Source organism: Giraffa tippelskirchi, chromosome 2 (assembly GCF_054371585.1).
Source record: "Giraffa tippelskirchi isolate mGirTip1 chromosome 2, T2T-mGirTip1v1.2.pri, whole genome shotgun sequence".
Taxonomy (NCBI): domain Eukaryota; kingdom Metazoa; phylum Chordata; class Mammalia; order Artiodactyla; family Giraffidae; genus Giraffa; species Giraffa tippelskirchi.
The window spans coordinates 226631646-226647027 of record NC_137276.1 but is presented as its reverse complement, the minus strand read 5'-3'; the positions used below and the strand labels follow the sequence as shown (position 1 = coordinate 226647027).

At 44.9% G+C, this 15382-nt stretch overlaps 1 protein-coding gene across 2 annotated transcripts in view; it reads right to left on the bottom strand.

Annotated features, from left to right (window-relative positions):
• IFNAR2 (interferon alpha and beta receptor subunit 2) overlaps positions 1–13951 on the bottom strand; it is a 31721-nt gene extending 17770 nt beyond the window's left edge. For both annotated transcript variants that reach the window (XM_081572934.1, XM_081572935.1), the window contains exons 1-3: positions 13726–13951; positions 3039–3130; positions 1291–1332 (exon numbers count right to left, since the gene is read on the bottom strand). In XM_081572934.1, coding sequence (XP_081429060.1) covers positions 1291–1332; positions 3039–3093 — 97 coding nt within the window. In that variant the 5' untranslated portion in view covers positions 3094–3130; positions 13726–13951. The remainder of the gene's footprint in view (positions 1–1290; positions 1333–3038; positions 3131–13725) is intronic.
• Between the last annotated feature and the right edge of the window lie 1431 nt (positions 13952–15382).

The following is a 15382-nucleotide window of genomic DNA, read 5'->3' as shown; positions in this document are numbered from 1 at the left end:
AAGAATACTGGAGTGGGTTGCCATTTCCTTCTCCAAGGGATCTTCCCCATCCAGGAATTGAACCCGGGTCTCCTGCATTGCAGACATCTTTACTGACTGAGCTACAAGGGAAACCAGAATTTGGGCTCACCCAATTATCACGGGCTCTCAGTGGCAATTTGTATCAAAATAATCCATGTTATCCAGGGCTACCTCATGCTCTCAAGTCAAGCCTCAACCCCTCCTCCGGTTCCCCCTATATAGCTCAGCCCATGGCAAGCTTTCCTTCCTCTGAATTTCCCACTGTGCTAGCTCTCTATCACAGAGGGGAGGTGGAGAATGTGCGCCCAGATTGGATCTTTCCAGGCATTTCACCCCCATGCCTATGCTGGAGGAGATTTGATTCACAGACCCATTTCACAAACTGTGAAACTGAGAAGTTGAATTATGCAACTCAGCTGGAATGTGGCAGTGGCAAAGGAAACCTCACAGTTACATTTGTCAAACCCTGCCTTATACGGTTAAAATTTCAAAGAGCATCTTAGTTTCCTGTGGATAGGACCTTTGCTTCTTGATTGCCAAGTCTTCATCCCCCAGTGCTCATCACAAGGCTGGATACATATTTAACCCATAGTGAAGTTTTGTAGGAAGGTTTATATGTAGACAAGAAATTTAGCTTAAAAAAAATGTATTTTCTCTTATCTGGTACCAGGTACCAGATAACAGGTGGGAAAATGTAAATTAAAGATAAATGATTTCTGGAAGATTTTTTGTTTGGCACAGTCTGTGTCTCCTCATTCTTCTATTAGTGAGACTATTAAGAGCTGGATAGTCTTTTAAGGGGCTTCCCTGGTGGCTCAATGGGAAAGAACCCAGCTGCCAGTGTAGGAGACCCTGGTTCAATCCCTGGGTTGGGAAGATCTCCTGGAGGAGGAAGTGGCAACCCACTCCAGTATTCTTGCCTGGAGAATCCCATAGACAGAGGAGTCTGGTGGGCTACAGTCCATGAGGTCACAAAAGAGTCAAACATGACTGAGTGACTCAACAACAACAACCACAACAACAATTCCTTTAAGGGGTTTAAAAATAAATTCTAGTGTTAATTTCCTGTAATAGTTTTATGAGACAAATGTGAAAATCAGAATTGGCTAACTTCTTCTACAGAGAAAGTATTGGAGGAAAAAGGTTCAAACAAAATGGCAACAGATCTGAAGTCAGAAATCCAATTTCCCACATTTTTTCACTTCTAAATGGTTGCTCCCCCACTCTCATCCTTACACAGAATTTTGTTAAGTCAAGAAAATCTCTTACCAGGCACCACATACGAAATACCAAACACGAGGCTGATGTGCACTGGGAAGAAGAAAAACATGTTAGAAAAGCAAACAACCCTTTTTCCAGGCTCAATTTATGATTGTTGTTCTGAGTCTGGCACTCTTCCACACATGTGTATTAATATTGGACTAAGACTTTCTTGTGTTAAAGAAAAAGGGTCAAGTAAATGGTTCCGGGCTTCCCAGGTGGTAAAGAATCTACCTGCCAATGCAAGAGACAAAGGAGACTCAGGTTTGATCCCTGGGTTAGGAAGACCCCCTGGAGTAGGAAATGGCACCCCACTCCAGTATTCTTGCCTAGAAAATTCCATGGACAGAGGAGCCTGGCGGGTTACAGTCCATGGGGGTCACAGAACTGGATACGACTGAATGACTGAGGACGGAAAATGATTCTTAGAGAGTTGATGGTATCAGCAGTGCATCTTCCAAGGATGTTTTATCCTGAGTGGATCCAAAATAAGATGTTTGGGAACTGATACTAGTAATGAGGGTTGGCTAGTTGGGGAACTGTCCTGAGAAGCAGTCATCCATCTGGAACAATTCTCAGAAAGTGAATAAGCATGTTGCTAATTTTAAAACTCCTGAGGCAAAGATATTTACTGAGGTTGGTGGAGGGAGAAAGGTCTTGGTGATGGGAAGGGGGGGGGTTCTCATTTGTATTCTGAAGTCACCACGACTTGGCAGTGGGAGGGCGGGTTTGGCATTTTTTAGTAGGTGAGGACCAAGGCTGGCATATACTCCCCAATGCATGACATTTCTTGGGGGAGAAGTGCCCCAACCATGGATCCCTTATTGATCAACTATGGAACAGATGACACAGTGATACTGAAATAGAACCAAAAGAAAGGTAAAGAGAAGGCACAAATGAATAGGGTGATGGAAAAAAAAAGTGATAATAAATGAAATGTGGAAACCAAAGTTCAGGGGTAACATTTTGGTTTTGTGATGAAGAGGGAGATGAGAGTCTGGCTGTTGTTTTATGTTACTTAGTCATTAAGTCATGTCTGACTTTTTGTGGCCCCATGGAATGTAGCCTGCCAGGTTCCTCTGTCCATGGGATCTTCCAGGCAAGAATACTGGAGTGGGTTGCCATATCCTTCTCCAGGGGATCTATTCCAGGTGGAATTTTTTGGAGGGGTTTTGAGTTGTTGTAAATATATTCTCCTCATCTGTTATCTCATTATTACCCTTTGTTGAATAGAAAAACATTTAATTTTCATAGAAGACTTTTTTTGGTCATGATGTGTGCTTTATAAGCTTTAAAAAATCTTTCTTTACACTTAAGATACATAGATAGACTCCTACAGTTTGCCAGACCCAGGGATCGAACCCAGGTCTCCTGCATTGGCAGGCAGATTCTTTACCACTGAGCTGCCAGGGAAGTCCTAGGGGGTCTGGCTTCTTTCCAAATGTAGGAATGGAGTGATAAACTCCACCCTGGATTAGAATGAGAGTATTAAGGGAAATTCCTCTTCAAATTACAATGAAGCTAGCTCCCTTCATTACCGAGCCTCAAGTCTATGATTATTTGGTTGTTTTCCTAAAACACCAGTAGAACAGAAACCCATTGTAAATCAAACCATCAACACAGGATTCCTATCTACGTTCCACTTGACTCTTGACATTGGGCAGCTCCTCATACTGTGTCATCAGGACCAGGAAATCAACTGGCTGCTTCCTAACAGGGTCCCTGTAGATGGAGCTGTGAGAAAACGTAACACTCACCCATGGGATACAAATTCAGTGGTCCAATCGCTGATACATTCTGGCTCAAAAACATTTTTGTTATTTTATGTGTCCTTTCTTTACTTTCACATCTGAAAAGAAATCGATATTAGGTTATCAGAATTCTGAAGTATCTAATTAAACTGCAAAGACAGCAGACAAAGACAATCTGTATGCAGGTCAAGAAGCAACAGTTAGAACTGGATATGGAACAACAGACTGTTTCTAAATTGGGACAGGAGTACATCAAGGCTGTATATTGTCACCTTGCTTATTTAACTTATATGCAGAGTACATCATGAGAAACGCTGGGCTGGATGAAGCGCAAGCTAGAATCAAGATTGCTGTGAGAAATATTAATAACCTCAGATATGCAGATGACACCACCCTCATGGCAGAAAGCGAAGAACTAAAGAGCCTCTTGATGAAAATGAAAGAGCAGAGGGAAAAAGTTGGCTTAAAACTCAACATTCAGAAAACTAAGATAGTGGCATCTGGTCCCATCACTTCATGACAAATAGATGGGGTAACAATGGAAACAGTGACAGACTTTATTTTTTTTTTAGCTCCAAAATCACTGCAGATGGTGACTGCAGCAATGAAATTAAAAGACGCTTGCTTCTCGGAAGAAAAGCTATGACCAACCTAGACAGCATATTGAAAAGCAGAGACATTACTTTGCTGACAAAGGTCTGTCTAGTCAAAGCTTTGGTTTTCCCAGTAGTCATGTACGGATATAAGAGTTGGACCATGAAGAATGCTGAGCACTGAAGAATTGATGCTTTTGAACTGTGGTGTTGGAGAAGACTCTTGAGAGTCCCTTGGATAGCAAGGAGACCCAACCAGTCCATCCTGAAGGAAATCAGTCCTGAATGTTCATTGGAAGGACTGATGCTGAAGCTGAAACTCCAATACTCTGGCCACCTGACGCAAAGAACACATATGAGTGACCGAGCTGAACTAAACTGGGTCTTAGTTGAGGCACGTGGGATCTATTTGTTGCAGCATACAGACTCTTTAATTGTGTCCCTCAGGTTCAGTAGTTGAGGTGTGTGGGCTTTGTTGCCCTGTGGCATGTGGGAGCTTAGTTCCCTGACCAGGGATTTAAACTGCATCCCCTAAATTGCAAGGCAGATTCTTAACCACTGGGCCACCACGGAAGTCCCCAGCAGGAAATTCCTGATTCCGGGTTTCCTCTCTGCCCTTCTGGGAGCTGGATCATTCACCCCATTTACACAAGGAGCTTTATCTCAGCTTGTGGAACCAATAGTCATTTGGTTCCCAAAATTTAAATATACGAAAGAGCACATTTTGAAGTGTCTTGCTCCTTTCGGAAAACTATTTTTATTTTCTTGGTTAGTCTTTCAGAATATATTCATGCATATTTTTGTTCAGTCGCCTGGTCATGTCCAGCTCTTTGAGACCCCATGGACGGCAGCACGCCAGGCCTCCCTGTCCCTCACCTTCTCCTAGAGTTTGCCCAAGTTCATGATCACCTTCATGCATAAGCAAAATAAAAAATGTATTTTTATTCCCCCCACCCTTATTTTTCCAAATACAGAGATAGCAGGTGATGCTAGTGGTAGAGAACCTGCTTGCCAGTGTAGGAGACACAAGAGAGATCTTCTTGACCCAAGGGTTGAGGAGGGCATGGCAACCCACTCTGGTACTCTTGCCTGGAAAAACCCATGGACAGAGGAGCCTGGTGGGCTACAGTCCATGGGGTCAGAGTCAGACACGACTGAAGCAACTTAATACACACATAGCATAAACATTCCCTGTCTGATTTCTGCTTTTTTCCACTTAAAAACAAATTCGGGAGCTCTTTCTACATCAGCACCAAAGAGAATTTCTTTCTTTTTTTTTTTTTTTTTTGGATAGTTACATATAGTCTACTCTGCAGACATAGACATAGACATAGACATTTATATGACCAGTCCCCATGAAGAACATTTGAGTGACTTTGAACTGTTTCTGCAATGGATTCTCTTGAAAATGTCTCATTCTGAGCATGTCAAATCTAAGTGTGAGAAAGCTTCCCAGAGGCAGGACTGCTCGGCCAAAAGGTGTTCAGTCAGGGTCCCAGCAGGTAAGAGCACATTCAACTCTGGCTAAGTTGAGGAAGATTGTCATCAAGGGACTGTTTAATACAAACGTGTGAGGCGGCTACAGGCCAACATAAGGATGAGTGTGGCATCTGAAAGTAACAGCAGCGAGAGCTGTTATCATCATCGTGGGCTTGAGGTATAGAGGGAACGTCCCAAGCCTGGAATTTGAAAGGAGAGAATCCAGTGTGAGGAGCACAAATATTCCCCACTGTCTTCCTTCTCCTCTCTTGGGGCTCCCCATTGGCTGACTCCAATGGAAGCCATAGGACCAGACAGCCGGTGGCTGTACCCATACAAGACGGGATCCCAGGGCACAGTAAGAGGTGGGGAAGGTGGAGGCTTGGTTTGCAGGGGCAGACAGAAGAGACCAGGCCCAAAGGGGCCGTGCATGTCTTTTTTTTTTTTTTTGCTTCACTAACTGTGAGGCTTGTGTGATCTTAGTTTCCCCGCCAGGGATGGAATGCTGGCCCTCTGCAATGAAAGCCTCTCTGCAATGAAAGCACGGAGTCTTAAGCGCTGGACCACCAGGGACGTCCTTGCATTTGTGATTTTGATAGAGACGGCCACACTCTCACCCTTGTGGCTGTAGTAGTTTATACAACCTCTTGCAGTGTGTGAGAATTTCTGCTTCCCCACACAGGAAGAGCTTATAGGGAATGATAATGATAAATAATAATGATAGTGATAACCATCAAGCTCTTGGATTTCTGAAAATCAAATTCATAAATGCAAAGTTGTCTTCAGACTCATATTACTTCTGTATTTCTCTTATTCTGAGTAAGACCGAGCACATATGGCAGAGATATTTCCTTTCGAGTTAACTGTCTCTCTGTCTTTTTTCTATTGAGTCGTTGCTTTTTTTTTTTTACATTGGTTCTTAAAAATTTTTTATTGGAATACAGTTGCTTTACAACGCTGTGTTAGTTTCTGCTGTACAGTAAAGTGAATCAGTTATACATATACATATATCCCCTCTTTTTAAGATTTCTTTCTTTCACATCAATTTGAAGGAGCTTTTTAAGTATGAGGCAATCTGGCTCTTGGTGATATGAGTCATAGCTTCTTTATTTTTCTCTGCCGTTGTCACTTGTGCTTTGATTTGCCTGTGCAGCTTTTTTCTTTTTTAACAGAAACTTCTGAGCTTTTAGACTTAAAGATATTTTCTTTCTTAGCATTTGCATTTTGAGTTAGTTAGAAAGTCTTCTTCATTCCAAGGTGAGACAGGAAGTCTTGAAACATTTTACGGACCCCCGTTGGTCTCATCCCTTCTCTCCCCCAGATCTCTGTCTCCAACCAAACTACTGGGTGTTCTCCTGTCCCCGCAAACAATGGGGTAGCACCAAGCCCCAAGTCAAAGTGAAAAATGACCACCAAGTAGCAGAGGTGAATTCAAGCTAAGAACACATTAAAAAGTCCCCTCGACTATCACGCTATCAAGCCAGAAGATTCCAAGTCAAAATTGCCACCTACCACCCATGAGCTGTCCGGGCACCTCAACTTTTCCCATAACATGTGTGTGCTTGGTCGTGTCTGACTCTTCACAACCTCCTGGACTGTAGCCCGCCAGGCTCCTCTGTCCATGGGATTTTCCAGGCAAGAATACTGAAATGGGTTGCCATTTCCTCCTCCAGGGGAATCTTCCCAACCCAGGGATGGAACCCACGACCCCTGCATCTTCTGCATTGGCGGGCAGATTCTTTACTACTGAGCCACCTGGGAAGTGTACCATCATTAGAACATCCACAGAAATGTCTTTATGACATGCGATGTTATCAGCCATCATCACTCCTCAGCAGAGGGCTTGCCTGGTTGTGGACATAGATGCTGGAAGCACCAAGACTGTGGAATGCCACCTTGGGGGGTGGCTCCCTTCTACCTGACCACTTGTCCTGTGGCCTCTGGTCTCTCTGTTTTGTTCTGATGGTGGCACATTTTTGCCTTTGTTCTGCCTCTGCAGAACCTTCTCTCTCCTCAGCAGCTGAAAGTACACACATATAACTACACAACTAGAATCCCTCTCTCTTGCTCTGGGCCACAGGATGTTGCCTCCCTTTCTTTGTTCCTGGTGACTCATACTCCACCTCCAATTAGATTTCTGGTAGCAGATTCTTGCTTGCTTGGAAAATCTAATTTCCCATCTTGGCATCCCGCCTGGAACTGTTCATGAAGCTCTTTAAAACTCTCCCTGATTTCAAGCAGCTCAGCCTTCCTAAAGCTCTGGTTACTCTTATCTCTGCAGCCAGGGCCGGCTTCAGTCACCCCAGGGGCCCTGTACACAAGAAGGGTCCCACTCTTGGTTTATTGCTCTCCTGTGGCCATCTTGAAATTCTTAATCGTTTTATCTTTGAACTTGTGTTTTGTTAGTGAAGTCTGATGGGACAAAATAGGAGATCAATTCACATTTGGATCTTGCTCCCCCAACCCTGCAAGATGGGGGCCTGACCTGGCCACTCTCTCTACACCCCATGACTGCTTGATGTTCTTTTCATGGGGGCAACAACTGGGTCACAAGGTGGGAGAGCGATCATGGTGCATTGATGCCCTCCTGGCGTGTGTGCAGGGAGGCTGGGCCAGGCAGAGTGGCTACCTGATCTGGCAGGAGTTAAATGTCAAGATCAGTCTTGATCGGGGTACATAGCAGGGCCAGGAGCAGAGGTTTAAAGACTCTTCACCGTCCACCAGCGTGCTATGGATTGGGATGGCAGATCCTTGGAAAGGGGAGACTCAGGGTTGCCTTTTTCAGAGTCCATCTCAGGCTGGTGGCTAGCAGTTGAAGATTGTGGGCAGCCTTCAAGTTCAAGTGCATGTGTGCCCAGGGTTGCCAGGGCAAAAGGATCCCCGGCACCTGTGGGCAGTGGCCCTGGCCCTGGCTGTGTGCCTGTGGGAACCTCCTCTTCTTCTTTGCTCCCCTTCTGAGTCTGGGGTTGAGTTTACTGCTTCCACCTACTTCCAGGAATTCTCCCAAGATGTGCTGCTGCTGCTGCTGCTGCTAAGTCACTTTAGTCGTGTCCGACTCTGTGTGACCCCATAGACGGCAGCCCACCAGGCTCCACCGTCCCTGGGATTCTCCAGGCAAGAGTACTGGAGTGGGATGCCATTGCCTTCTCCGCCAAGATGTGCTAGGAAATGCCAACCCTGTATTATAATTTGGTGATTCACCATCGGGCTTAAATGCTTTTATATTTGCATTTAGATCTGGTTTCAGTTCAGTCACTCAGTCGTGTCCAATTCTTTGTGACCCCATGAACAGCAGCATGCCAGACCTCCCTGTCCATCACCAACTCCCGGAGTGTACTTACACTCATGTCCATCGAGTCGGTGATGCCATGTAACCATCTCATCCTCTATCGTCCCCTTCTCCTTCTGCCTTCAATCTTTCCCAGCAGCAGGGTCTTTTCAGATGAGTCAGTTCTTCGCATCAGGTGGCCCAAGTACTGGAGTTTCAGCATCAACATCAGTCCTCCCAATGAACACCCAGGACTGATTTCCTTTAGGGTGGACTGGTTGGGTCTCCTTGCAGTCCAAGCGACTCTCAAGAGTCTTCTCCAACACCACAGTTCAAGTGGCCCACACAAGTGTCTCACTCTGAACTCTGAGCCACAAATCACACCTGCTCTGAATCTCCTATCACCATCATCCCCTCTCCCTTCCTCCCTCCCCCAACAATCCTTGTCACTGATACCCAGACAAACACTACTAATTTTCAAGGCCCAGCTCAAAAGGATGCTACTGTGCCAAAGTGACTCTTCTCTGAGTTTCAACTCCTCCAGACAGACAGACAACCCTCACAGAACTTGCTGCCTCCTGTTCTCCCGGGAGAGAGCAGAACTGTGTCGTTTCTTCTATCCGGCACAGCCTGACACGTGTTTGCTCGTCAGTGAATGAAAGGATTCAGAAAAACTCTACAAATAAAATGACATGTATTTTTTCCCCTGGAAATTAAAAAAAAAAATACAAAAAAGCACAAAGAAGAAAGTAGCAGTCATCTTTATTTTTACTACTGAGCATCAACCATTGTTAACGTCTTGGCATATTTGTTTCCGGTTTATTTCTTGTTTTGGTAAGAATAGTTCAACTCACTCATTTAAAAAAAATAATAACGCATAAAAGTAAAATCTCAGCATCCAGATAGTTCCATTATTAACATTAATGAACAACATAATCCCAGAGATCTTTCTAAGTACACCCACAGCACACACACACACACACACACACACACAGTATTTTTGTCTAAATTTAATTTTACTTGGAAAAAAACTGAAGCAAAGGCAGAAAAGTTGTTGACATTTCAATTATTTCCATAAGAAAGAATAACTCCCTAAAATATCCCTCCAAAGTTAAAAAAATTACAAAGGTGTTGCAAGTTGGAATATGATATTCACAGCACTAACTATTCACCTCTATTTACTGATCCACGCCTTCAAAGATGAGAACTATAGGGCCTGCTCTCATATATCCTTTCATCTTCCTCTTCCGCCCCTACCTGATTACTTTTTCTTTTTGTGTGTGAGCCCAGATTTATATAATAATCACATTTTATTTCACAATTTCCAAAGATGTTTTATATTAATTCCACATTTTAATAAATACTCACCAACAGTCCTTTTCTTTTTTTTTTTTTGGCTGTGCTGGGTCTTTGTTATGGCACTTGGAGTCTCTATTGTGGCCAACAGTCCTTATATCATGAGTTCTCGAAGCCTGACTTTATTACTTTGACTTCTCTCTTTATTTACTATTTGCTGGATTTTATTCTCCAGCATTTTTTTTTCCCATAAGGGCTCATGGGTGCTGAATTTCCTTTGTTCTTTCATATTTGAGGAAGCCCCTTTCTGTTGACTTTCAACCTGAATGACATCTTCTAGCTAGACAACATACCCTCTTGGGAAAAAGTTTCTTTCCCTAGAACTTTTCCCTTGGAACCATTGTCCTCTGGCATCTAGCACAGCCCTGGAGACATCTGAGAGCAACTTGATGTGATTTTTCTCTCCTTTATTTACTCTTTTTTCAATTTCTCAATAATAATAATTCTTTTCCTTTCAATTTAAACTACTGAAGATATCATGGTAGTAAGCATTCCTATATGAAAATTTCCTGGAAAATATCATGCTCTTTTGGCCTACAGGCCATTTTTTCTTCATTTCAATAAAACTTATCTTATTTTTATTTGCATTTTCTGTCCCATTTGTTGGTTTCACTATGTCAGGAAACTCAAGTGTCCTAATGCCTGACTGTGCTTTATCTGTCTTCCACATTGAATTCTTAATAAATGACTTCATCTTTGTCTCTGAATTTTTTGGGCTTAAGAGCCTTTCCTCTGTTAAAATAGTTTTACTTTCAGCAGGATCTATTCTATTCTTTCCTCTTATTTCTTCTGTAATTATGTTTCAATGATCTTCAGTGTATTCCTGTAAGTCTGCACTCTTCCTTTTCATCTCAATTAAAATTTTTTCTTACCTTTGAGTTTGTTTTATTGAATTTGTATTTTTAAACCAATTTTTGAAGGATCTAAAGCTATTGTGGTGGTTCAGACAGTAAAGAATTTGTCTTCAAAGCAGGAGACCTAGGTTTGATCCCTAGGTTGGGAAGATTTGTCTTCTTGCCTGGAGAATCCCATGGACAGAGGAGCCTGGTGGGCTTTAGTCCATGGGGTCGCAGAAGAGTCAGACACAACTAAACAACTAAACAACAACAACAACAAAAAGCTATTGTAAAGCATGGCCTTCTGTCCCAAGAGTAATATTTTCTTTTTAAAAAGTTTCCTGCAAGCTATCACTGGTGGCTCAGGTGGTAAAGAATCTGCCTGCAGTGCAAGAGACTGGGGTTTGATCCCCAGGTCAGGAAGATCCCCAGGAGAAGGGAATGGCTACCCACTCCAGTATTCTTGCCTGGAAAATTCCATGGACAGAGGAGCCTAGTAGGCTAGAGTGCATGAGGTTGCAAGAGTCGGACACAACTGAGTGACTAATCCTGCAAGCTATCATGTTCTTTCCTTTCTTTTTTTCCCCCCACCATTTCTGCTTACTTCGTTCGTACTTCGATTCCTTTGTCTCCTGCAATTGTGACACAGTGGAGTGAAATCCAGACCTCATTTAAAAAACTGTGCCTGATTCCCGTTTGTTCTGTGAAGACTGGGCAGTTTCTCTAGCCCAAAGCATTGGTGCTGGGATGTGGGTGCACTTATCAAGGAAGTGTAGTCTGGGCTCTGCTTTCTTCTGGAACACCCGGTTAAGTGTCCTGCAGGCAGGGTTGAGGAGGGGTGGATCAACTGTGGGGCCTTTGTGGGGTCCCCTGACTCTGGTGTTGGCTTCTCCTGTCCTGCGCTCCCCCCCATATATTTCCCTCCCTCCCTGAGCAGAAAGCGCCTGCTGCTCCTTTGTCCGAAAAGGAAACAGCTAAGTCATGCTAAAACCCGCGGTTTTGTTCTTTCTTATTTATTACGGAGCACTTGTAGGATTTTTGTGGATTCCCTACCATTTTTTTTTTTCTGGTGGTTGGGTACACTCAAATTTTAAATATATTTTTAAAAACCTCAGAATTAAAACAACAGTGTTTCAGAGTAACAGGGCTTAAGAATAACTCTCCCATGTACCAGTTTGTTAAACCCTGGCTTGTGGGGATACTGAATGAATTCATTCTCCTGCTGGTTCTTGAAAAGATTCTCAGTGGTTCTGAACTACTCCCTACCCAACATCCATCCATGTCTCTCTCTCCCTCTCTCTTTCCCTCTTTTGTATTTTCCTTGCTCCATTTCTTACCACCCTTACTTCTCTCCTAGCAAACTGTTTTCATTTATTCTTCCTGAACTGCACACTACCAGTTTCATTCTTGGAAGCAATGAAAAGTCCTCAGGGAAAAGTATCATCAAGCTCTGCCAAGGGAACCTATCTTACAAATTATAAAACGCACACTTTCTTCTGACATCTGAACATCTGTGAAATCAGGGTGCTCTGTATGGTGGCATGACATACCATAATTGACAGTGGTTTTTCCTACCCAGTGACATAAAAGTTTTTAAAGTACACCTTATGTCCATCATTGTGTCTTACTTTTGGTAAAATATGATTGCCCATCAAAGACTATATATGCTTCAGACTCTACAATAGTTTGAAGGTTTGCAAATGTCACAGGAAGCCCAACATGCTCTGTGTACGCAAGTGGAAGAGGATGGAAAATACATTTTAATAAAAGTTTCACTTTCAAGACAGTACCTCCAGGCAATGATTCTTCGTCTAATTTTTTTTTAAAGATAAATTACCAGGTGTCAAATTTTAGGAACCAAATCTCTGGCAGATTGTTTTTAAATCTGAAATAAATACATGAGAAACATCAGAAGAAATACACGTAGGGATAAAAGAGTCACGCAGATTTTTGATGCTCCAACGTTGAAAAGCAACTCATGAACTAGAGAACTCAGAAGTTCACTTTCTGCCACAAAGGGGTCAAATCTTATCAACTAAGGGCACACTGATAGATGTTTTCTTTAGAGCCAATTTTGCTACGGTCTTGCTTTCACCCCTGTCCTCTCCAAGTCAGGAGAGCAGGAGGCGGGTACTTTGAAACCTGGCCAAGATGCGGGGCAGGTGGAAGCCCAGCTGGTCTCCGGGTCAGTTTGCATGAGACCAGGAGCGGGTGAGGGGCTGGGACTCCAGGATTCTTGCAGCACCTGCCTCCACAACTCCTACCTCGTTCCACACAGTTTCTAATACTTTTTTTGCCAAACAAAAGCAAGGAGATCAAGCAAATATTAAAAGAGAAAGAGAAAGAGACACAAAGAGAGACGGGATGGCTAGCGTTCCTCAAAGCCATCTTTCGCTTTGTTAAGGATGTTGATGGATCCAACTCGTAACTGGGTTTAACTAGTTCCATCGGTCAGAGTCGAAACGTTAAGCATCGACTGGCACCCGGTTGCTCACCCCTCCCGACCCCGGACGCGGGTCCACTCCTGTCTCCGCGACGCTGTCCCATCGTCCTGTCCCCACTCCAGCCTCCAAGCGATGGGTCTGTAAGGACTGTAGGACCATCCAGCTCCGGTGGCCCCTCCGTACCTCTCTCCGGAGCGGGGACAAACTATGCCTAACCTTGTGTTCTGCTGGAGGGCGGACGGAAGACCCCGAACCAGACACCCGAGCCGGTAACCCAGCTTTGCAGGGCGCTGTGGACCCTAAGGAATTTGACTCTCACCTCCAAGCGGCCAGGGCCCTTGGGGGGTCAGGTGCGGGGCTGGGGGCTGCAAGGCTGAATGTACAAACAAGGGGTCCCTGGGAGGGTGCGTGGGAGGCAATGAGGACGCCGGGACAGGGCCGAGGGCAGCGCGGCCGCAGGGGACAGTCAGTGGATGCCCGCCAGGGACCCTCCAGGGCCCCGGGGAACTTGGAGAGGGGATGCCCCCGGGCAGGGGTGCGGCGGCGCGCACGGCAAAACCCTGAGATCCGGGGCGCAGGCGGGAGGAGGAGTCCCGGGCAGAGACAGGCTCCTGGAGAGGGATTCCGGGAAACGGCGGCGCAGAGACGGCGTCGCCCGGTGCCCTCCCCACCCTCCCCCGCCCCGCGATCCCCGCCGCCCCCGCCGGCCTGCGTTACCTTGACAGTGTGGTCTCGCCGCTGCCCTCGGGGTGCCAGCCTCGGGCCCACCAGCTCCAGCCGGACTCTGCCGTCGCCCCTCCGCACCCCAGCTCGGCGCTCGCGACCCCGATGCGTGCTACTGTTGGCCCCTTCGGCAGGGACCGCCGGCGCGGGGCAAAAGCGAGCAGAGCCGGAGAGGTGGTGGCCCGCAACCTCCGCACCCGGGGCGCCCCGGATGGATCTCGGGGTCTCCGCCCAGAGAGGTGGAGCAAGCCTCCGGCGCTGGTGCGCGCGCCCGGCTGCTTTCGGATAGCGCGGGCGGGGCCACCAGAGCTTATAATTTACCCACGTGTACACTCTGGGGACAAAATGATCTCTGTTCCTTTCCAAGGCAAACCGTTCAACATCACAGTAATCCAAGTCTATGCCCGGACCAGTAGTGCTGAAGAAGCTCAAGTTGAACGGTATTATGAAGACCTACGAGACTTTCTAGAACTAACACACCAAAAAGATGTCTTTTTCATCACAGGGGACTGGAAAGCAAAAGTAGCAAGTCAAGAGAGACCTGGAGTAACAGGCATTTTTGACCTTGCAGTACAAAATGAAGCAGGGCAAAGGCTAACAGAGTTTTTCCAAGAGAACACACCGGTCTTAGCAAACACCCTTTTCCAATAACACGAGAGAAGACTCTAGCATGGACATCACCAGATGGTCAATACCAAAATCAGATTGATTATATTCTTTGCAACCAAAGATGGAGAAGCTCTATACAGTCAGCAAAAACAAGACCGGGAGTGGACTGTGGCTCAGATCATGAGCTCCTTATTGCCAAATTCAGACTTAAATTGAAGAAAGTAGGGAAAACCAGTAGACCATTCAGGTATGACCTAAATCAAATCCCTAACGATTACACAGTGGAAGTGACAAATAGATTTAAGGGACTAGATCTGATAGTCAGAGTGCCTGATGAACTATGGACAGAGGTTCGTGACACTGTACAGGAGGCAGTGATCAAGACCATCTCCAAGAAAAAGAAATGCAGAAAGGCAAAATGGCTGTCTGAGGAGGCCTTACAAATAGCTGAGAAAAGAAGGGAAGCAAAAGGCAAAGGAGAAAAGGAAAGATATACTCATCTGAATGCAGAGTTCCAAAGAATAGCAAGGAGAGAGAAGAAAGCCTTCCTCAGTGATCAATGCAAAGAAATAGAGGAGAACAATAGAATAGGAAAGACTAGAGATCTCTTCAAGAAAATTAGAGACACCAAGGGAATATTTCATACAAAGACGGGCACAATAAAGGACAGAAATGGTATAGACCTAACAGAAGCAGAAGATATTAAGAACAGGTGGCAAGCATACACAGAAGAACTGTACAAAAAACATCTTCATGACCCAGATAACCACGATGGTGTGATCACTCACCTAGAGCCAGACATCCTGGAATGTGAAGTCAAGTGGGCCTTAGGAAGCATCACTACAAACAAAGCTAGTGGAGGTGATGGAATTCCAGTTGAGCTATTTCAAATCCTGAAAGATGATGCTGTGAAAGTGCTGCACTCAATATGCCAGCAAATTTTGAAAACTCAGCAGTGGCCACAGACCTGGAAAAGGTCACTTTCATTCCAATCTCAAAGAAAGGCAATGCCAAAGAATGCTCAAACTACCACACAATTTTA